Source organism: Parasteatoda tepidariorum, chromosome 4 (genome assembly GCF_043381705.1).
Source record: "Parasteatoda tepidariorum isolate YZ-2023 chromosome 4, CAS_Ptep_4.0, whole genome shotgun sequence".
NCBI lineage: Eukaryota > Metazoa > Arthropoda > Arachnida > Araneae > Theridiidae > Parasteatoda > Parasteatoda tepidariorum.
Window position 1 is genome coordinate 50,441,418 of NC_092207.1, and position 23,585 is coordinate 50,465,002.

The window sequence follows — 23,585 nt, forward strand, 5'->3', positions numbered from 1 at the left end:
ATGTTGATTCTTTCTTGTGACCTAGGCAATAAAGATTTTTTTTATAGATATCATTTTATTATAATTTAAGAATACTAGTTTTTTTTCCTTTTAAATTCTAAACTCTATCATTAATTTTAAAAGAAAATTTCATGAAATTATTGAATTGAAACCATCAATCATATAAAACAAATACAAGAATATATTCGTCAAGTACTGTTTAGAAACTGCTGCTAATAAAAGTACCACGTTTAGCCCTGAACAAATGTATGTAATTAAATTTTAAAGTATTTACACCAAAAATAGATATATTTTTTTTTATTTGAAATTTAAAAAAAAAACCAAAAAAAAAAAAACNCAAAAAAAAAAAAACTAACTGAGATTCCCCCGCTGTTTCTTTATTTGTATTTCTATAAATGTAAGACCTAGTCTTGAGTGTTGAGTCTCTAGATCACTTTTCGATTGGTTTATTTAGTCTGCTTTTTGACATTTTTCCATTGAATGCAAGTGTGTTAAGCAGTTACAAAAAAAGTTTAAGTTTAAAATTGTAATCAGGATTCAAATTGCATAGGAATTCATACCAGGAAATGTTGTATGCAAATAGAGGCACTTCTCTATTATAACCAGTTCAGAAGTAATAATAGGGAAGTGCCCCTAGCAGCGTATGATATTTACAGTCGTGGGTTCTTATGCAATTTAAATCATGATTGGCTCTAATTTCCCTAAAAGTTTGTTGTAACATTTATGTGACTCCCTGTTATAAAGTGTTTTTAAACTTTTAAATTAAAATTATTTTAAAAAAAAAATTAAGTAGCTTGAGAAGAGAAATTGATTAATCAGCGATATGAAAATATCCAAGATCCATTAGTAAATCTCAGGCAATAGAAAATAAACAAACCCCCCCCCAAGAGTATACTTCTATAGTAATAAAATGCTAAATGAAATACTCAATTCATACTATACAAGTTGATTATTAGAGGCATAAAATAATCATTTAAAACTATTTTTACTAAAGAATTTGAACTTTAATGAAAATAATTGTTATGGAAATTAAATACATTGAATAACAACATTATTAAAAAAATTCATAAGTTGATTTAAGAAAAAAAAAAGAGAATAATTTGACAGCAACATAATCATTCAAAGGATAAAAAAAAGTCACATGCTTAAAATAAAAATAGCACAAACATTTTACATATATCTGTAAAATATTTTAAAGATAATATAATTTAAGTCTGAGTTTTTGAAGTAAATCACAACTATATAAGTAACATACATTTATTTAAAATATTTTATTTATAAATATGTAAACAGCAGCAACTGCTAAGTTTTATGAAGAAAAAAAATTTAATTACCTTAGCATTATAATTTGAGAGAGTGTAGTTTGATTATGTGAGGATCTCAAGGTCTTGAACTGAACTAATTTAAATTGGTACTTATATTAAGGCACCCTTCATTAATTTATTATGCTATGCATAAAAGAAAAGTAATAAACTGATCTTAGATACAATATGAATGATAACTAAATATGGCACAAGGACAGGTTTGACTATGCAATAAGATAAGGTTATCTTAAAGTATCAACAGTAGCTGCAATGAAATGGTTAGAGTTAACAATAGCCCTGCACTAAAAATGTATACAATAAAATACAACCAAAGAAAAAAAGTAACTAAATAAAATCACTGGAAAATTTTTCTTTTGTGATATACATGCTTGTTCAATACAGTAATATACTCAATTCAATGCAATAATCTACTGCAACAAACTTGTGACGAAATATAGAGTTAATTGTAAATAGCAAATAAAAGAAAAACAAAAGCTAAATTTAAAAAAAAATCTAATATATGTGTGGTAAAAACTTAATGCTTATTATACAATACATGAGCAAAAATTGACTAAATATAATTTTTATACAAAGGAATGCCACAAAGACAAATATAATCCTTAAATAAATAACAAAGAATTTACATGAATACAGTAATTAAATTTAAAATACCTGAGAATGTAATGAATTTTATACAATGAAAGCAGACATGACATTTGTATTTTAAATATTTCTATCCTTTGTGCCACAGAGTTAAAAATTTATTCAGAAATAACACTCTTCTATATACAATATTTTTTTTAATTTCATCACATTCACTTAGTTCAATTGTGCACACATTATATTCTATAGAACTCTTCATTAATTAAATTTTTATGTTATATTACACAATTACGCTATTGTTAGTTCTCCTCCCTCCATTTGAACGATCCCACTTAGCGAGGCAGGCGGTTTTTCTGTTGTTGCACTATTTGAATTTGTGGATGGCCTATTTGTGTCCAGGGATAAAGGATCATGCTGTTGAACATTATCAGTTGTTTTGTTATCTCCTTCTTCTTCATCTTCTGTTTCGGACAAGGATGATTCTGACAGAATTAAAGCAGATGATGACGCAGACGACTCAGATAGCAGAAGAGTGTCGTCGCGTGAGGTTGGAAAGACCCTGGAACATTTGCTAGCTAATTCTTCATAAGAGTCTCCTTGCAACAAGCATACCAAAACAACTGTCATATTATCACAACCAAGCCCACCCATTTGGCAATCAGGTGCAAGACATCTGGTCATTAGTTCCTCACAAATCTGAAAAAAGAAATAGATGTTAATAATGATGGAAATAAGAAGTTTAAATCATTTAACTATTAGCCATTGATTTATTTAAAGACAAACATAGCGTATTCAAGAGTTTTTGGTATTTCAAAGAAAATTCCGATGCTAATATTTTCTCGGCACATATATAGAATTTGCAATTCTAATTTAAAATCTGTGCTTTTTACCATTATTAAAAACTCTCTTGTAGTGTAATAATATTGTACTAAAAATGCAGGATTTTCAAAATCATTAGAAATGCGTAGTAATAGCTATCTTAGGAAAAAAAAAAGGAAAAACATTTAGCTTTACAATGAAATCAGCACAAATAAAGCACATCAATTAAATATGAGATATAAAACTCATAAATCATAATAAATGTATCAGAATTTTAAAAATCACACAGAAATTGATAATACTATAAATTAAAAAAAATAAAAATAAAATAAAAATCGAAACATTGCCTGGATTTACATAAAATGGCAAAAATAGAGGTAGGCGAAAAGTGATTACTCAATTACGAAATTTGCGCACTACAATATAGTCTTAAACATTTTGTAGCAATAACCGTTAACAAGGGGATCAAGAAATAAAAGAGACTCACAGAGGAATGAGTGCATAATGAACGCATTAAAAAGTGATCATTAAAATTTGCGATTCAAAACTTCCAATTTTTTTAATTAAGAAAAAAATTCTTTGTGTTCAAAAACCTCTGCAGGCAATATATAAACAAAATCTAACTAAACATCGCTAAGAGTACAGAAAAGTCTCCCAATAGTCTTCTTCTCCTGAAAATAGTTGCTGTTTTAGCCTGCTTAGGCAAAAAAAGTTGCCTCACGCTGAAAATAGTTGCAAATAGTGGCAACCCTATTTAGGAGCTATTCGGCCAATTTCACTCTACGTTTGTATGTAAAATTACATTGTACTCCATGCAAAATTACATTTTTAAAAATGTTAAAAAAATGCATACCATACAATTCGAAATTTTTTTGGCCAATATTAAAATAATAAATATTTGCTGAAAGTTATTTTTAGCATGTAATTATCTTTGGATAATCAAATTTTATAAGTGTGTGCAAAAATGTTTCAATTCATTTTAGTTCACTTAAAAGTTTTTGAGATCTGGCGAACTATGTAAAAAGTAAAATTAACATTAAGGGGTCCAATATCTGAATCTGTCGAAAAAAAGGTATGATTATTCTGAGAAAATATGTTTATACAGTCAAATCCCGCTATAGTGAACACGGTTTATAGTGAACTCCCGGATATAGTGAACAAAATGTTCGGTCCCGTGCCTTGCTATACACGTATAATGTTATTTTTTGTGGATATAGTGAACCAAAAATGTGAGGAATTTGGATATAATGAACTTTTTTCTGCCTTCGACTGATTTTTTCTTCATTTTTTTTGTAACAAGTTTGAAATTTCTACTTCAAAATAAATACGTATACCAGTGTTTAAAACCATCTATAGAGGGGAATGTAGCGATAAGCATTTTTTCTTGTTTGCTTCTTTTATTTCAAATTATCTTTTTATTAAAAATTTCGATGGCAGAAAAAAGTTGAGAAAAGCGGATCACAAGGATGTTGAAGAAGCATTACTGAAGTGGTTCACCATTCGAAGAAGCCGCAATCTTCCAGTATCTGGGCAAATGTCCATGAATTTGCTAAGCGATTTTATGAGGCAACTTTTATGTGCTCGAATGACAGATTAGACAGGTTTAAATAGCGGAATAACAGAAATTCAGGAAAAATTATCTGAGAGTCAGGAAGTGTTTTAATATCTGATTTTGAGGATTGCTCATCACCTAAAAAATACTAATTTTTTTTGCACGCACGACGAAGAGTAATGAAAAATAACACATCTTTTACTACTACACAATATTTTTAAGTCATTTATTTGAATGATGTGTAATAAAAGGGAGGAGTTTGGGAATCATTAGTTAAATTGCATGCGTAACGGATATAGTGAACCCCCGGTTATAGTGAACCAAAATGTCGGTCCCTTGAAGGTTCATTATAGTGGGGTTTGACTGTATGTCTGATTTTGTAACTTAAAATATCATGTGCACTAATTAATTAGCATATTTGAAATCACCTTCTCTAGCATTAAGATTGAATCCTAGAATGTGAAGATTTGATCATTAGATCAAAAGTTATAGGATGATCCTTTTTTGGCAGGTTGTACAAATAATACTATAAAACACTATATTATAGCAATAATTATAATAGTCCTTGTTTTGGCAATTTTACCAGGTTAAAGTAAGTGTTGCTTTAAAAATAACACAGTGATTGCCACTAATAAAATCAAAGGATTATAAAATCTGCCATTTTTAAAATATAATTTGCTAGCACAGAATCATTACCAAATCAAAACCATCTGATAATGAAATCATTATAACCATTTTATAAAATAAAACTTTTAGAGGGTATACCTCAAAAAATTTTTTTTTCTCAACTAAATATTTAGTATAAATCTTTATTTTAAGCCTGCTATTCATAAATTAAAGGAACAACAGCAGAAATGGATTTCTATGACTCAAAGCTACAGTGAAAAGTGTTACAAAATAATGAAACAGGAAGGAAAGAGTAAAAAAATCAAAACAAAAACTGTTAAGGAAAATTACTGAATGTTCATTATTCTTCAACGTTAATGATCATCACTCCCTAATAATTTCTCATACAAAATAAATCAGCCACAGGGAAGTTGAAAAAAAAATTTAAATAAATTAAAGAAAAAAAAAGATTGACTGCCTCACTTATTTAATGATATGAACCATATAACAAAAGTTATCCATTATGTTAGCTATTTTGTTTTAAAGAAAAATATAAATAAATAAAAGGCCAGAATATGGTTGAACAATTTTAAACCAAGTTTCTGCTTAAGTCCTATTACAATTCAGCTCTGTGCAGAGATTAAGAGTACATTTATTTTTAATTTTGTTGACATTCAATGAATTGAAACTTGTCTAAATAGAAAATATAAATGTAGGTGAAATAATTACTTGTTCTGGTTCCATTCTAGCAGCTATTCTTGTTCTGACAAAATCTACTACTTCATCATTAGTCATCACATCCCAAATACCATCACATGCAAGGACAATAAATTCATGATCTTGAGTTAAGTCTTTGACAACTACATCTGGATAGGCTGTTGAAAACAGACATATAGTTAATAACTATAACATAGTTAGCATTAAATTTAAAATTATGAATGATTTCTTAAAGTAACTGATAAGGTTTTTAGTTAAAAAAAGTTCTCATAAAAAAAATTCTTGCTTTACTTAGTCCAAAATAAACAATGATTTATGACTTACTCAAACATTTTTAAAACTGCTGATATTCAGAAAGGAGCCACCAACCTCGATTTTTCTCTAAATATTATTTTATACAAAATTTGAATAAAAATTATTTTGACCAAAAACTTTTATATGCTTTGAAATTATTTTTAGTTCATTCCTTATAACAAGTTCGATTATACTTTAAAACTAAACGATTCAAGCTTCAAACTTAATTTAAAAGCATTAAGACAGAATTCGGATTTCAAAAAGGTCAGCATGTTTTGCAGTTTTGATCAAAAGCAAATTATGTTGGACTTTAGCAATAGAATTACTAACTATAATGCTGTTTTAAAAAGCTATATATTTTTTAAAATTAAATTATCTAGAAACATAAAATAATTTAAAAGGAACAATATATTTTTCAAAAATTATCAGCTTCACACTATAGGTAGAGAAAAATTTATTGTTCTTAATCAAAGTATTGTAAGTAATTCTGTATTTTCCATGTTATATTTTTAGCTCTAAAATGAGACCAATTCGTCGCAATTTTTAGCATTTTTTTCTTCATGTTCCCAAAAATCTGTGATAAGAAAACATATGAACCATCATAATAAAGATGGATTGTTTATTTATGCCTATTAAATATGATTTAATGCAAGTATTTTGAAAGTAGTCAAAGTTTAATGTCCAAGTTATGGGAGGTCAAGTTTAAAAATAGTCACAAATGCAAGTTTCGAAGATCAGTTTCAGAACTAAAGACCTAAACCAAAGAAATTACTTTTGAAATTCAAGAGCAGATGTAGTTTTTAAAAAATATTACTAACAACTTAGGAATAAAAAATTATAAATGTGAGCAGTTCTGATAAAATTTATATACATACGTTGCTTAATTAAGAGCTAAAAGGGATTTAGTTTCGCTAAATTGTGAAAGTAGTTAAATTTTTTGGTCTTTGATCAACCATGCTATTGTGTATAAGTTGTTCTTTTGTTTTGTTTGTTAAGTTATTAAGTAAGATCGCTTTCATTACATAAATGTTTAGCAAATACACAGTTAGCAATCCAGAAGTTCTAGCAGTCCTAAAAATTCATAGTAAAATAATTAAGTTGCACAGAATTTTTAAAAATTTCTATCATTTAAAAGAGTCTTTGCACAAATATCAGGTCTCACATACATGTTAGAATTGTTTATATATTATGGTAGTCAAAAGGTTTGTAAATTAAACTTTTTAAGCCAAAAGGTAAAGTATAAATTTGCTAATATTTTAAATATTTAAAAAACATTCCCAGTAGAATTTTGCATGAATGTAAATAGCTTCTTGATATATTTACCTAGTCTAAAACCATGTGTACAAATTGTTGTTCCTCCCATGCTCTTCACTTAAGAAATTTAGCAACAGACATTTCAACTTTATTTTTTAACATATTGTAACATAAGAAAGTTTAAATAAGAATAGAAAATATATTCTTAAATAAAACTTTAAAAACAAAATGCCTTGAGAGGTTTCAAACATACATTATTATGATTGCCTTCATAAAATACTTACCAGTAACTATCTGTTCTTCAGCAGATTTCTTTTCATTTTTCTTAAAAACAAAATCTCCTAAAGCTCTAGAAAGAGCAAGATTCCCTGAAATAATCACATTAAAAAATATTTATTTATTACTGCATCACTTATACATAAAACTTTCAAAGCATAATATGCAAATGTGTTTATACCATTGACTCTGTTGAACTCAACCCACCCACCAGCAGCTACTATGCGCTTAGTTTCACCCTCATTGCTAGGTTTATGATCAAAAGATAGTTGTTGAACTGAACCAGCAACACTAGCTACAGCTCGAGAATCACCAACATTACCCTAAAAGGACAAGAAGAAAAGTAATAGTAAAATTTTAACAAATTACACTTTTAATTGACACAGGGATGTAATAGTTTAAATCAATTAATTCAAATTACTTTTTTGGGCATTGACATAAATTGGGACAAAATTATTGGTTTTCGTTGAATAAAATTACCTAAATAAGTGTAAAAAATTGATTAAATTTTTAATGCGAACTTAAAAAATACATAAAGGGTCATATATTGTTGTGCACTGAAGTTCAATGTAATAAAAACCTGGAATACTGCAAAATACCATACTTTAATTTCTATTTAGATGAAATTGGAGGAGATTTGGAGGAACATGCTCTGAAGATCCTTAAAAGTAAAATAAGGAGAAAAGTGCATTTGTTTTTATCAATATAATCCTGAACTACATTTTTTGCCAGTCAAAATTTCATATTATAATCTAATAAGTTCTGAAATGTAATTGAGATACTGTAATATACATGCTCTTTTCAACTAATTTATACAATTATGGTTATTTAATCAAAAATTAAATAACAATAATTGATATAAAAAACTCTGACTAAATTAATTTCTTTTTTATATTTCGATTTTCAGAAGAGGAAACAAAAAATGTTTCTTCTTTTAAAATGTTTTTTTTTTTTTTTTTAAACTTTCATATTAAACATAATTAAATCTAAGGAGTCAGCACTAAAAAATAACAGTTTACGCTGATTCCTGAGACATGAAAATTTTATTATTTCATCAAAAGTCATGTTGTAGACATTAAAAAAAATTCTAATTCTAAAATTCACTTAGTTATATTATAGCAGCTTTTTCAAAGTATGTAACCGTGGCTTTTAAAACAAATAAACATAAGACTTGAATGTTACCCTACTTTCGTAGAGATAAGACCTGGCATTTATGATTTAAAACATCAAATTTTGGTACGTGCGGCATATCTAATAGGGCAGCCTATCTGGTGATATTTTTTTAGCGCTTGAGCTTGAAAATTCTATTTTGTTGAATCGATTCTCCAAAATTTCATTAGTAATCTTCATCCTTTTATCTTTTACAATCATCTATTTTTATAATCAATAATAATTTAAAGAATTACAATGCAGGAGAAAAAGTTTGCAAGAATGCAATAATAACGTAACAGATACTCTCTTTTTCAATCAAAGAAGCCATTGACCAATTTGCCTCCTTCCGCCAGTAGTCTCTTACAAGGATCAATGGAAGTACGATTCCCCTTTCCCCATTCTTCTGCTAATAATTATTTTAATGATTTTTAAACAATTTATATTTTATATAACTTGTTAAAGAGTGATAAAAATAATGTATGATTTTTGCCTCATTATATGTGACATTGGAACTAGTAAGAAAAATTTGCATGTATAATATAGAGATAATAAAATATTTTAAAAGCATTTAACATACAAAAATTAGTAGAAAAAACGTAAAAATGGAAACATTTAACAATTAGGTAACTTTACTTAAATTTTACTATTAGGTCACACAAATATAACTGATAGACACCAAAATGTGCATGCTGTTTTTGAACAAACCAGAAAAAAATTGAAAGAAAATTTGGTAAAATTTAACTTTAAGTTAACAGAGGCTAATATAAGCAATTAAATCTTTGCCGATTTGGTAACTGACTTTGGCTGACTGAATGTACTAATATGACCTTGAGATGAATAATATTAAAACAAAATTTGCAGAAATTACTCACACAATATATTTTTCCATTTTTTATCAATACAATCACAGCAGTGGTTCCTGCAAGTTCATCTCTCATATTTTCATCTAAAATATAATATATATATCTTTATAATAAGCATGCTGAAACACAAAACATTTCTGCACTATATACATTCTTAAAAATATGTATTTTGATTTTAAGTACAGTAAAAACATAACTCTAGACATGCCTGAGTGTTTTAAAGAAAAGTTATGGATAAAAACTATACATATCTGTTGTAATGACAAAGTCACTATATAATATTTGTAATTAAGTGTTCGCCTTAGCATGATCACTACAAAAAATTTGCATTTAAATTTTATCAGTTTTATTAACAGATATTTAAGTGTTTGTATTTTTATTTAACTTAGATATTATTTTAAGTGAGTAAGCAAGCTAGGGCATTTTATGTTAACAATTAGAGCGTCATCAGTTAGGGATGATAACTGTTGTTTTATGACCTCCATACCTTTAGATGCAATGTTACTGTTATGTAAGGGTCTTTTAAAATCATTGCGACAGCCCATGGAGGGCCAAGGCCTACAGTGCAAATCCCAATTTTCTATACCTTGAACTCAGGAGAGGAGCAGATGTTCTGGTTGGGTGGTCAGCTAACGTGGAACCCCTAGTGTTTAGTTCCCAAGCATGCTTGGTACTTATTTTATAAATCCACCGAAGGGATGAAAGGCTGAGACCTAAATTCAGATCATAGATACGTAGATGGTTGGCTAATGAATCAACAAATTGGAGGATGACTAAGGTTTTTAAAGACATGAAAAGCTGTTAAGTGGAATTGAGAAATGGTTTTTAAAAGGTATAAATTGTTGCGAAAATGCTGGGGAAAAAAATTATTTCAGCATGCGATTATTTGTTACAATTTTAGGTTATCAAGGGTTATGTGAAGTGTTTGAAAAGAAAAATATGAAACTACTTTTCATGGCATGACGTAAATAAAAAGAAAAACTAAATTAATGTGATCATAGTAAACTACTTTTTTTTTTTTTTAAATATATGCTGAGGAGACACCATATCCCCTGATATTGTCAGAGGTGAGATTATTTTTCCTATAGTCATATTTTGGCTTTTCTTTCGCTTCACTTAAATATTTTTAAATGTCTTTTTTTCTTCATAAGTGCTTTCTTTGTACTTTGTTAATATTCTAAATCAATAAACATAATTCTATACTTAAATATTTTATTATTCTTAGCAAATATAGTTGTGTTTTAATGTTTATTTTGTATTTCTTTGAACCTTTTCACAACATTTTAATCCAACATCAAATAAAACATGGGTTTAACTTGTGTTGGGGTAAATGCTTGGTTATTTTATAATTAATGTCGTTATGTAGATGTTGGAGTTATATAATATCATGGCACATAAAAGATAAAATTTATCTATTCCAAATCTAGTCCCACAACAATATACATCCAAATTAACGACTGAGAATCGGGCTAGAATAACAAATCACTAATTTAGTTTTATAAAAACTTAATAACACAAAACTTTAATTTTTTAAATGACAAAATAAAGTGATAAATGATAAAATGACTAAAATTTAAAATATAAATATTAAAATTAAAGCTAAAATAAGAAATTTTTAATAAAATACCTTTTAACATATCTGAATCCACTTCAAGGAAACTGGATTTGATTGCTTCTACTATTTCTCCTTTTTCTAAGGGAGAAAAAATTAAAAAAAATTTTATTGAGAATGTAGCCCAAGATAATTCTTACTGAAAAAATTTAATACTCTGTAACTCCCACCCACCCACTCTTAGACAAAAAAAATCAAAAGAATCATATTTTTTTTGATTTTTAGTCAAATACACTTTAAGAACTTTAATTTATGATTAAAAGAACTTTATAAATGCTTAATCAAAATTAAATTAATATTAAAACTATATTATAACAATATTTTAGAGGCTCTGAACTTAATAAAATAATTTTTCATTATAATACATAGCAACCATTGTGAAACAAATGATTAGATGAAATAGAGAATTTAAAGAATACTTCAGGGGTCTGTCTAGGTTTTTCTGAGAGGTACTTATTTTGTGAAAATTTAGACATAATTTGTGAAAATTAAAAATTATATTAAAAAATCAACACAAATATGGTAAAAATATGGATTTATCGTTTCTTACGAGACACAAAAATAAAATTTAAAAAAAAAAGTATTTTGTGAAATTATTCTACCGTTTTTCCTAAAGCTGAATTTGTGAAGGTACTTTAACTATTAAAACAAAGTTTTAATTAATAAAACCATAATTTTAATTTAAAATTGTGATTTCTTTTTCTTTTCTCTTGATTTTTAAAATGACAAAATAAACGTAACAGATTGTTTTTATAAATGTAGTCATTCATCAAAAAATATATAAATATTTAATCTATATATTTTTATATTAAAATATTCATTTTTAATTCTATATCAAAGTTAAGCTAAAAAGTTTTTTAAAAAAACCTATGTACCCATTGGAGTTTATTTTCACAAAATTTCTTTATAGAAAGTCAGGTAATGTCAAAAGATACTGTAAATATATTATGAGAAAAAAATACCAGTTAATAACCCTACTGCTTCAAATAGACTTTGAAAAGGAAGAATGACATACTGATGACATATCTGAATTTATCAGTTTTTTTTTCTATTTTTGGCATATAATGTAATTTTTAAGAATATAAATTTTCCAAAATAAAAAATAATGTAGATTTTGATTCCACGCTTTTTCATTCAAAAGGTAGAATTTTAATTAACATTATTTGCATTATTTTTTAGAAAAAATTCATGTTTATTAATTACTTTCAACAGCTATGCAAATCTATATAAAGACAGCATTAAATGTTTACTTTAATCTGTACTCTCAATCTCAAGAATCAAAAGATTTTCAAAAATGTAATTTCAAATGAAGTTTAACACACACCAAGAAAGAAAGTAATTTTGTTAACTAAAATTAATTAATGCAGTAATTTATTTAAAATAAATTTCAAAACTAAGAAAAGATAATAATAAAAGTATCAATAAATTGAAACACTGTTTTTTAACTTTTAAAATCAATATATAGATATATATATAAATTAGTTGATTTAAATCAACAAACCCTGGTTGGTAGTACATAATTTATCAAATATACATTTTTAAGACAATATTTTACGCTTCCTTGATATTTAAGGAAATTTTATTATTTTGGAATCTTACAGTCATAAGCTTATTACTAATATAATATTACTCTAACTAGAGTTAAATAGTTTTGACTGTGAATGGGGAACCATACTATCAACCGCTTTTTACAAAATAGAAAGCTTACCTCTTTCTATCTAATGACAGCAAAAATTTCCATCATTTAATGACTGCTTTAAGCAGCATTAATCTCCTTATAATTGTCAAAAGGAATAAATCACCAATTCAAATTTTGAACTAGTTTAAACTAGTTAGTTGAACTAAGTGACAATAAAAGTTTCAATTGTTTCCTGACCCCTATAAGTATAATTTTTATATTTATCTTCATTTAAATTTTGAAAAATACTTGCAAAGTTAAAGTGCTTAATTGTTTACTGAAAGTTAGTTGTTTCTTAAATAGCATTTTTCAAAAAAAAAAAAAAAAAAAAAAAAAAAAANAAAAAAAAAAAAAAAAAAAAAAATACAAATCTTTTTTTAAAACGGGCACACTTGGTTTTTTGATATTAGGTTCGAAAATAAAATCACTTTTTCTTAGCCAAATTGAAAAATTTAGTTTATAAAATTTCTATTTTATTTTTACAGTTTCAGTCTGATTTTTTTTCCTGTCAATAGTTAAATTTTATATAAGTTTTTTTTAGCAAGAAAAAAATTTAAGAAATCAGCAAAGTAAATACAAATTTAACAAATTATTAAGCTGTTATTAATGAAGAACCATATTTTTAAGACATATTTTATAAGAGAATCAATCAGAAAAAAATAATTGATTTTAAATTTTGTCTAAAATTGCAACTGTTACGGGATCCTATAAAACAATTTTACAATCATATGAGGATAGGATAGCTTGGTCTGTGGGGCGTTGGGTTTATGTCCAAGAGGTGATTTTGATCCCCATTGGTCGAAGACTCCTCGCGTAGTAAACAGTGACTGGTGTACAGTAAATCTGTCGGGTCACAAAGTCCTCCATGTTCCAATAGCAAATCAATACCTCTCTGAGGGTACTGAATTGAAGATTGATCGTTCTTTGGTTCAGATCAGAATTATGATCTCTGTAAGAATAAAGGGATGTATGATTGGGTCCTCCCAATAAACTGGCTGTGACGTATATGCGGCTGAAGTCATATTCTTGGCCATAGATGGCAGTACTGAAAAACAAGAAACTCATGCTCTGCCTTAAATTCGCTTTGTTTCACCAAGCACGCTTGCCAGTATTAGCAGGGTGGCATTAGAAACAACATAATTGTTGCTTTTGGTTAATAAATTTTATCTTAACCTTCAATGAAATTGTAATTTTTATGAATTTAGTTCATATTACTGAGACACGGCAGTACTCTTCATATTTTAATTATTTATAGATGGAATTTTAAAGATTTTAAAATTTCTCCCACTTCAAGGAACTTTCCTTATTGGTATATCTGAATGTACATATTATACAGGTGTCTTTCAATATAAAAATAAAATAACAATAATAGCCAAATACAAACAAAACTTGGCAACAATTTATATTACTTATTGCAAATTTACGTTCTTTCGTAGCTTTCTCCAGATTAAAACTAGTGTCTTTATTTTCGTAGCAAACAATAGTAGTTTAGTATAAAAAAGAAATATATGTCAAGAAAAATAGTATAAATTAAAAGAAAAGTAGTGATTAATTAAAATATTTAATTTTAAAAAAGAACTATTCGCATAACACATCAGATTTGTAAATCTCTTTAAAAGAGACTAGAATAAAGCCCAGCGTTTTCATCTCAGAAAAAAAATGGGTGAGAATTTCTCACCCTTTCTCAAAAACAGGGTGAGATTTCAAAAAGTTAAGTGAGATTTCAAAAATTAAAAAAAAAAAACACAAAGAGACTTGAAAAAAAAATCATTTCTTTAATTATAATGCATTTTTAACATCTTCTAATTTTTAAAGCATTGAATATTTTTGCTGCATCATCATATGGAAAATGTTCTACATCTACTTTTTCATCAGCTATTCTCATTAGGTTGCTCAAATGCGTATTTGTTTCGTTTTGATCGTTTCTACCCACATTTGTTTCATTTTCATTTGTCCGTTTCGGAGTAGAAGATATTGGCTTTACAAGGTATTTGTCCATCTTACATTAACGAGCAAAAAATTTGAACGTCTTACATGAAGAAACCTTACCTACGGTAAACACGTGGTTGCAGAGAAATGCGTTCTGAAAGAGGTTCCGTGGTTCGGAAGGATGGTGTTCTGTTGTTCTTAAAGGTTCTGAACAATACTGGTAAATAGGGAAGCTAGATAATGGGGCAGATGTTGAAAATAATAAAAGATCCAGGAAGAAAAGTGAAACGGATTTTATTCTAAATGGCGCAAATGAGAAATTTTTTTCTTCAAAATGCTAGAAATTCGCGAATTTTGAAATTGGTTTATAGAATGCGCGAATTTCTCGCGGTAATCATTTTTTAATGCGAGAATATAAAAAAACATGTGAGATTCTCGCGCTGTAGTGAAAACACTGAAAGCCTTTTAAAAAACTGTTTAAAATTTAACTCACTATAAGATGAGTGTGAAACAATTTTTTTATGCAAGTTATTTCCAGCATATTCAGCAACTTTAGCTCCTCCATGACCATCATAAACAGCAAAAAACGAAGCATCTTTATCCTCAGCAAGAGACAATAAGTGCGTATGAGCATCTTCCATATCTAGTTACATAGTTAAGGTGCAAAAAGTAAACAAAAAGAATAATATTCATCCACCTTATTATTTTTAATCCCTTAAAAATATTTTTAATATATAGAAATATCATTAAATAAAAATAAAATATTCTTTTAATTTTTTGTTTTGTAAAGGATACTTATACGCCATCCTTGCATGCAAGAAGCACCAACTTTAATAAAGTCATTGCCACAACTAGAAGTTTCTTTTGCTGTAACTGGTTCTGATAAAGTTTGCCCCATCTTTTTCTAACATTGAAAGAAAGAAAAAACTTATCATATTTGTAAAAAATATCTAAGGTTTACAGGCAGTATAATACAAAATCTAAGGTACTTTTCGGTTAGCCGGATGCAAGCAAAAGACGCTAAAAAATGTAAACATCTTCAACTTTGTTTTATTTTTTTTATACATATACAAGTTAAATAAAATTTAAAAAATAATAATAATAAAATAGTTTGATTTCATTGCTTCCGGCTAATCAAAATAGTAAACTAAAATATGATATATAACAATTTAACAAAATTTAGTTTGTTTAGTTTTGTTCTATTGTTATAATTTAGATGCAATTGTAAAAAATTAAAACTTAAAAAATTATCAGAAAAACATTTCCTTTTCAATGGTATAAAAAATAAAATAATAATTTCATTATATTTATGATTTCACTAAGCAAATCTAAATTTTTTTCANAGTATTTTGTGAAACTACCGTTTTTCCTAAAATTAAATTTGTGAAGGTACCGCTAAACGGTAGTAAATTCGGTCTCGACAGACTCTTGTCAATGGTATAAAAAAAAAATAATAATTTCATTATATTTATGATTTCACTAAGCAAATCTAAATTTTTTTCAGAGTTTTCCATTAAAATGAATTAGCAAAAGAAAATATAAAGTGAATTTTTTTCTCCATCTGAATAAAACTATAACTTTTATTTTAATACTATTATTATTTTTAATTACATATTTAAGCATATATCAAACATAAGGATTTATTCACATATTTGAATAGATTTATACGTTATTTTGGTGTCTTTTAAATACAAAATTAAAAACTTCAAAAGCATTATGATTTAACCAATACTTATGACTTTCATGCAAAAACTAGTTTTTCAAGACAAAAGCATAGCCTATGCCTGTAGTTAAAAACATAACATGTTTATCAGTTCTATATCCTAAAATATTTTAAAGGACACAGTTGTCGGATTCATTTTAAGTGTACAATACCATGTTTACATAAAGAAAACACTGATTTCTTTATGAATTTCGATGTCTGTTCTGGTGTGGGGTTATAGATAAAATTTAGTTTAAAAGGTAGTTTAGGTAGATGTAATAAATATCTTGTATGTATCTGCTGATCCAGTCAAATAACAATATATTTTTGTGTATTTTTAACAAATCTCGATTATGAGATATTTAAAAATTAGATTTCATACAGGCATTATAATAATATTTATTTTAAATAGCATCATTAATGTTGCTTTGTGATTCAAATTTTTTGACTTGATACTAAGTTTATTTAAAAGAAATAGAGAAATGAACAAAAATAAAATCTTAGTTTAATCTCATAACTATTAAACATCAATACTAAAAAAAAAAGTCGGGCCGGATATCCATCGAATGCAAGATCCTTTTATTTTTGAACCTAATATGGATAATCGCTGTTTAATGGGGGAGATTTCTGTATCCTGATCTGCGGCAGAATAATCAGCAAGTCTTAGCAACTTCAGGGCATCGACCCGCGAGTAACTAAAAAAAAAAAAAGAGATCACAGAAGGGGATCAACTCGAAAGGTATAACTCGTAGTCACCCTTCGGCAAACATTTATATGTTTTTTTTAAATAAAAATTTGTAAGTTTAAAATCTATTTGGCACCTTAGCGATTGAAGTTGGCACGACAGATCATGATTCGGAAATATCCCTGTTTAATGAAACTTTAGAATAGATGAATCTTGTCAACAATTCTTTATTCAATTATCATATCAAGGTCAAAGCAAACATGCTTGAACTATTTTGGGAAAAAAAGAAGCTAGTAAATAAGCATTAAAAAAATGTGATTGTTATTCATATTTTTTAATTTAAGTAACGGCATACATAATAAGGTATTTCTAGGAAAATTCTTATTGAATTGCATAAAATGATGCAAAATTGCATTATATGAATTGCTGTGGGTCAAAATTTCCAGCATTTAAAAAAAAATATAGTGAAAAAATTGTTTGACAACTTATTATAAATTGTTTGAAAAATTGTTTGACAACTTATGAAGTTTCGAATACTATTCTATTCTATTCTATACAAACTAATATAGTAAATCATCGCCAAAAATTGCTTGTATGAAAAGTTTTATTGATTTAATCAATACCGGATAAATTGAAAAATTGTCTTTCTGAAATAACTGAATGAAACATATTTCTATTCATGTATGTATTATTGCAACCTAAACCACAAATATTATTTTATAACTTTATCTAAATACGAAATTAATCAGACTTACAATATAATTCAAGAAATAACTTGATAGAAAAATACGTCATAAAATGAAATTACGAATGAGAGTATTTCCGTGATTTAAGATAAACACAAAACAAATATATATTAACGAGTTTTATTAAAGAGTAAAGAAAAAACACATACATGAGAGGGTGTGATTCAAGATTTCGTAAATAGAGTACTATTTAGTAAACTAAACGCCTATTTCGTTGAAAATATTATTTTTAAAAATAAAAATAGAACTTAATGCGACTGCGACAGATATTTTAGTGATTAAAAAATTTTGAGCAATATTTATGAAAAACAGTTTAGGAAATTCAACTCAACTCAATAAAAATAAAATGATGTTTATGAATTCACTATGCATGTTCAAACTAGCATATCAAGCACGGCTTGCACACGCAGTAGCCAATCACAAAACTGTAATAAAACTTATTATTTTGTTGAGGTTTTGCGCTTATAAGCAATATTTCACGCTGAAACTGAGCAAAAATAGACGATTAGAAACTTTAATCAAAATATTTGTAAATAATTTAAAATTTCTCTTGGATATCTAAGACTTATTTATAATTATCTTACTCTTTGATAATTATTTATCTTGAAAATACATATGTTTTTTTAAACAAATATTTTTCGACTGAGAAAAAAGAAGAGGTAACTTTTTTCTCTAACATTGAATCTAATTATAACGTCTTATTATGTGCAGTTTTCCGGAGTAAATATTTAGTTTAAGAAATAGTAGGAAATTATCAAATGTTTGTAATTTTGTAAAGTGTCTAATGCTCTTTTGTTTCCTCAAAATAAATAAGTACATCAAAAATTACAGAGAAAATATTTTACCTTCCACAATTGAAATAACATCTCCTGAGTGTATATTTCATTTTATAACCGCTGTTTAACAGCTGACCCAATTTTTTTGGGTTTACGACTACTAATGTCCAACTCCGTAGCTTTGTAATTTTGAACCTAATTCAGAAGACAAGGGAACTCCTGGATCAAGTATTAGTAGAAATTTGCCTTTGTGGAGGACTTTTTGGTGGAACTAATCCGTATTTATGTTACATGGAGGGGAAAACCTCCCATGCTTAGCTCGACAGCAAGGGGACTCCAACCCATGATCCGTTCACCACTGAGGATTCTTTACGTCAGCACTGTGATCGGTGCAAGCCGGTTGTGTAATTCGTATTGACCAGCCATCGTTAGGATTCGAACCTGGTTCACCTCATTGGAAGGCAAATGGGCTCTCATGAGTGTACAGTCGCATTTGAAGTGTGATTAAAGGGATGATATATTAGCTATTTTAGTCATAATGGCTAGTGAACATTAGTATTAATACTCGACCACAGGGGTATTCTTATTGCATCCACAAGTCTGCAAACTACTACTCTCACTGCAGAATATTTTATAGAAAGGTAAGAACTAAACTAAAATTTTCATAATATTTGATAATTTTGTCAACATTTTAAAGGCCTCACCATGAGAGAGCTGCAACAAAGTTGAGTCCCTTATGAAATTTTTAAATTATTTAAATGTGGTGTGAATAAATTTTTTATTAAAAATATAATCTTTAATTTAAACATTTCCTACTACTAAGACATTTTCTCAAAAAGCATAGTAAGTTGTCAGCCCTTACGTCCAGTGACAGACTAGAAAAATTTGTACTAATCGCATTTGAAAAATCAACTGTGTTAAAAATAGTTACAAGAAATTGCTACAAATTAATGCTTTTTTGTATCACACTATTTTTTTCAGAAAAGTAGAAATTTACACTCAGACTACGGAAAAGTACTGACTATACATTAGTTTCGCTACTTCTACCTATTGAACTTTAGACATAAATTTTTTATATGGTTTTTGTAATTTGTGAGTTACCTTTTTACTTAGGGATATTATCCTATCAGTATCTATTCACATCAACTACATTTGCCAAGGCACCAAAGGGTGTTAACTTGTGAAAATTTTTAAGAAAAATATATTGAGGTTTTCATGTGGCAAAAAACTTGATTATTTTGGGATATATATGGATATTGAAATCTTCCCTTTTACTCGTTTTGATTATGTAATATTTGAAAATATTGACAAAATTATAAAAATAGCTAAGGAGGATTTCCATATATTGATGTTTGCACCAAATAATCGTGAAGTTTTACTGACTTGCGGGCAAAGGCTAGTTAGAAATTTAATATAAATATCCCAAAAGGGAACCAAATCAAAGAATATAACTTGTAGAAACACTAAGCAAACATCTATATTAAAAAAAAAATTTTTTTTTTGCAAGTTTAAATTGTCTGTAGTGTCTTGGTATTTTAGTTTTATTTTCCTTTCAGGTACCAACACAGAAATCCCCCAGTTTGCATATGTCTTTATTTTTTCTCAATCATGAAATTCATTTGCATTGGTAATTGTAACATTAAACTGTCAAAAAATGCACAGGAAATAAAATTAAATACGAGTCAATTAAAATCCAAAAACAAAAAAGGGGGAAATAGTATTCATAAAATGTTGTAAAATAGTGCTTAAAATTGACTTTTTCCATTGAATTTGATACAATTAGTGATGTAACCTTCCGATTCAGCGATGTAATGTTTTCAATTTGAAATGATTCAAGAACAACTAGGGTTGGTTATTCTTGAATAATATAGCCTGTTATAAACCAGGTAGTCTCAGTCAATTTTCTTTGTTAGGACTCAATAGCCACAATAATCCAATTGTGGGTAAAGTTTCATACATGTGGCTCTCTTTACACTGTATAATGTGGCTTTCAGGAGAACTCCTCTGGACATCAATCTCTCATCGTGGCAGGTACCATGGTTACAAGGAAAAGTCACTTCGAATTGGGGTGTGGGGTGAATAGTATTGTCTTGATCTTTGCATAGGTCAGTGTGAGAAAACCAAGCGTCACCTTCATTCCTCCATTGCACCCAGATTAGAAATGTGCTCTCGCTTGTTACTGTTACTATAGCAGCAAACAGCTCCAGAAATTTAGTCTGGAGGAGTTATGAGGGTTGACTAGATACACAATAAAATGGTGTTTTAGGAGAAAATCAATACATTAAGCGAAATGTATAAAAAAGCGCTTAAAAATGAAGTTCCAGGTTTTGAAATGCGGATATATATTAACTGTTCTGCTAGAAAACTTTTGATAATTACTAATGTTCATCTGCAGGTACATGTCAAAAACAAACCAATGAATCTCATTAGTTAAATTGCCATTTTTTAGCATATTAATAATTTGTCAAAAAACAAAATTAGCAAAAAAGTAACATTAGTCAGTTAAATATCAAATTATGTTTAAATGTCTATGTAATGAAGTAAAAATAAACCACACTTCAAATTTTCATTAAGCTTTGGACTTAAAGGCATAAATAGTTATATTGTAAATATAAATTGGTCTGTGTTTGCCTTGATTGTGCTACCAAGAGCACTTTCCAATTTAGCGGTGTAATGCTTTCAATTTAAAATGATAATAAGTTTTGCCACTACTTACTTTTTAGTTAGAAAAAATTAATTTGTAAAATTAAATATATATTAGATTGATTGAAGTGAAATAATTATTAAGTAGAATATATACTCTTTCTTTTCAGCATTGATTATCTCTAAATCAAAAATTTCATTGAGCTTCAAATGGGTGGACCTCATAAATTAAAAGGATTACGAGCAGTCTCATTTTATGGGGGTCTCTTTGGATTGATAGGAGTAGCTGTGTATGCTGTTGCTATATATCCGTATCAACATATTGATGAATATCGTGAGTATTTCTCTGTCATATTGAGTAAATATATTCAAAATAGCTATCAAGCCTATGCTAAGTTGGTTAGTGTAAAGGTATAGCAAAAAAGAATAGGAAACAAAACTGTAGGAAAAAATGGGTTTAGTTGGTCCACTTTTCAATTTTTATTTATCTCATTAAAAATTATCCATATAATTTGATTTTTCTCTACAACAAATTGCATGCTTCTTATCATTTATGATTTTTTTTATAAATGTTCTGTTGGATAAAATAAAAAATAAAGCACCAGAACAATTAACTCCGAAGCTAGGGTAAGTTGGTCTATCTTGTTGCACCATGTAACAAAAATATATTCAAGAACAATAGTTAAGGGTAAAAGTTATCCAATTCAGCAATTGCATTATGCACATTTATTGCACAGTTATAATAATATTGACTTAAAATAAGGTTTCAACATTTAAATTGTGTGAATATAAATCTAAAAATATACGATCAGAAAAACGTAAAGCACAGGTTGTAAATCACATAAATATTAATAGTAAATCGCAATGGTGATATATCTTTTTAACACAAATTGTGGTGTCTATTTTATTTTTGTTATTACATTTTTACTCATTGAGGGAGCTAAGAAAATTACATTGTCAGAACTTCGAAGAAAACTAAATTTATAATTTTGCCTAAAAATGGAAAAAAAAAGAACAAAAACTTATAAGTGCAGAAATTGTTTTAAATAAATACACTGACATATATATTAGCAGTTAATTACTGACAAATAAAAAAGCCCTGCACTGCTATCAAAATACGATAATAACATTACCAACGACTTCACATTGAAATGGCATAGAAATTGCTTAAAAAAATATATTTAAAATTTTACTTTATAATCATTATCAGTTCTACTTCGTTGATTAAGAATTTATTTTAAGATATTAATTTTTTAATCATTTTTAGAAAAAATACAAAAAATTACCAGAGCTGGTGTTAATCAAGAAACAATTCAACCTGGAGGTAAATATGAATCTTGTATTTATTGTATGATTTTATGTTCCAACAAATTTTCAACTTAAAAACTGTTTGTTTTCATTTTAGGTATGAAAGTTTGGTCTGATCCTTTTGATAGGAAAAAGAATTAAGTTGAATGATAACTAAAAATATTGTACATTTGTTACATATTAATCATGCTGTCTAGAGAATGCAATTGCATGCATGAAACATCATGCATCTTTGTTTGTATTAAATTAAAGCATGCTTGCCCTGACTAGGGTCAACAATTTTTTTGTTGTACATAACGTAAATAAAAATTAGTGTTCTTTACTGAAGTTACCTCACATAAAGTCATTTTTATTTACTTTATTTATCAACAGGGTTTGATAATAACATACATGGTGCATAGTTTATTTAAAAAGTGCTTATTTTCAATTTTCATTATTTAAAAGCCCTTAAAGGTGCTTAATTTTTTTCTTTACTATGTCTATTTTCGCCATGTGTTATGCAAAAGCATGCTTTTCACATTGCTCTATTCAACATTTTCACAATTCATTCAACCACAATCCATTTCAATTTACCGTCGGACAGTAGCGTATGAAAGCGCCAATCATTTTACATGTTTGATGAAATACTTTGAGTCTTCATGTGCAACTTTGCTGCATTTTGAAAGATATTCTCCATTTCAGACCTCATTTTCCACCCTCTGATATCAAACCGAAAAAACTCTTGATCATTTTATAATAGCTATCATAATCAAGAAGAGTTTTTTTTGTCAGAAACTAGTTATTTTATTATTATAATGTTAAGTCTTTTAAAAATATTTTTTGAGTGCTTAAAAAGTACTTATTTTTTGTTGAAAGATTTGGCTACGCACCCTGACATTTACATAAGTTTTCAAACTATATGTTATTTTATCTTTATATATATTGTAAATTCTTACTACAACAATTTTCTCAACTGTAACAATATTTTATGGTCCCAATTAAATTGCATAAAATCTAATATTAATCTCTATTCAGTATAATGATATTCTGAAGTGAAGCAAACCCCAACAAAATGTTTTAATTTTAC

At 27.5% G+C, this 23,585-nt stretch overlaps 2 protein-coding genes across 4 annotated transcripts; one reads left to right on the forward strand and one right to left on the reverse strand.

Moving 5' to 3' along the window:
* Positions 1 to 982: 982 nt before the first annotated feature.
* Positions 983 to 18,178, reverse strand: LOC107448234 (probable protein phosphatase 2C T23F11.1). Of its 2 annotated transcripts, none has more exons than XM_043042799.2 (9): positions 17,942 to 18,178; positions 15,455 to 15,563; positions 15,153 to 15,302; positions 11,068 to 11,133; positions 9,450 to 9,523; positions 7,607 to 7,748; positions 7,434 to 7,517; positions 5,614 to 5,759; positions 983 to 2,603 (listed from the first exon to the last, which is right to left on the reverse strand). In XM_043042799.2, the coding sequence occupies exons 2-9, from the start codon at positions 15,555 to 15,557 to the stop codon at positions 2,196 to 2,198; spliced, it is 1,173 nt and encodes a 390-aa protein (XP_042898733.1). In that variant the 5' UTR covers positions 15,558 to 15,563; positions 17,942 to 18,178; the 3' UTR covers positions 983 to 2,195. The 2 variants fall into 2 exon arrangements, with proteins under 2 accessions (XP_042898733.1, XP_042898739.1); XM_043042805.2 differs by having other exon boundaries at positions 17,802 to 18,086.
* On the forward strand, positions 18,148 to 22,846 carry LOC107448235 (small integral membrane protein 20). 2 transcript variants are annotated; one of them, XM_021148325.3, is made up of 4 exons: positions 18,148 to 19,209; positions 21,382 to 21,545; positions 22,479 to 22,535; positions 22,617 to 22,846. In XM_021148325.3, exons 2-4 carry the CDS (start codon positions 21,422 to 21,424, stop codon positions 22,658 to 22,660), a joined length of 225 nt encoding a protein of 74 aa, XP_021003984.1. In that variant the 5' UTR covers positions 18,148 to 19,209; positions 21,382 to 21,421; the 3' UTR covers positions 22,661 to 22,846. The 2 variants fall into 2 exon arrangements, with proteins under 2 accessions (XP_021003984.1, XP_015918851.1); XM_016063365.3 differs by having other exon boundaries at positions 18,276 to 18,451.
* Positions 22,847 to 23,585: the final 739 nt, after the last annotated feature.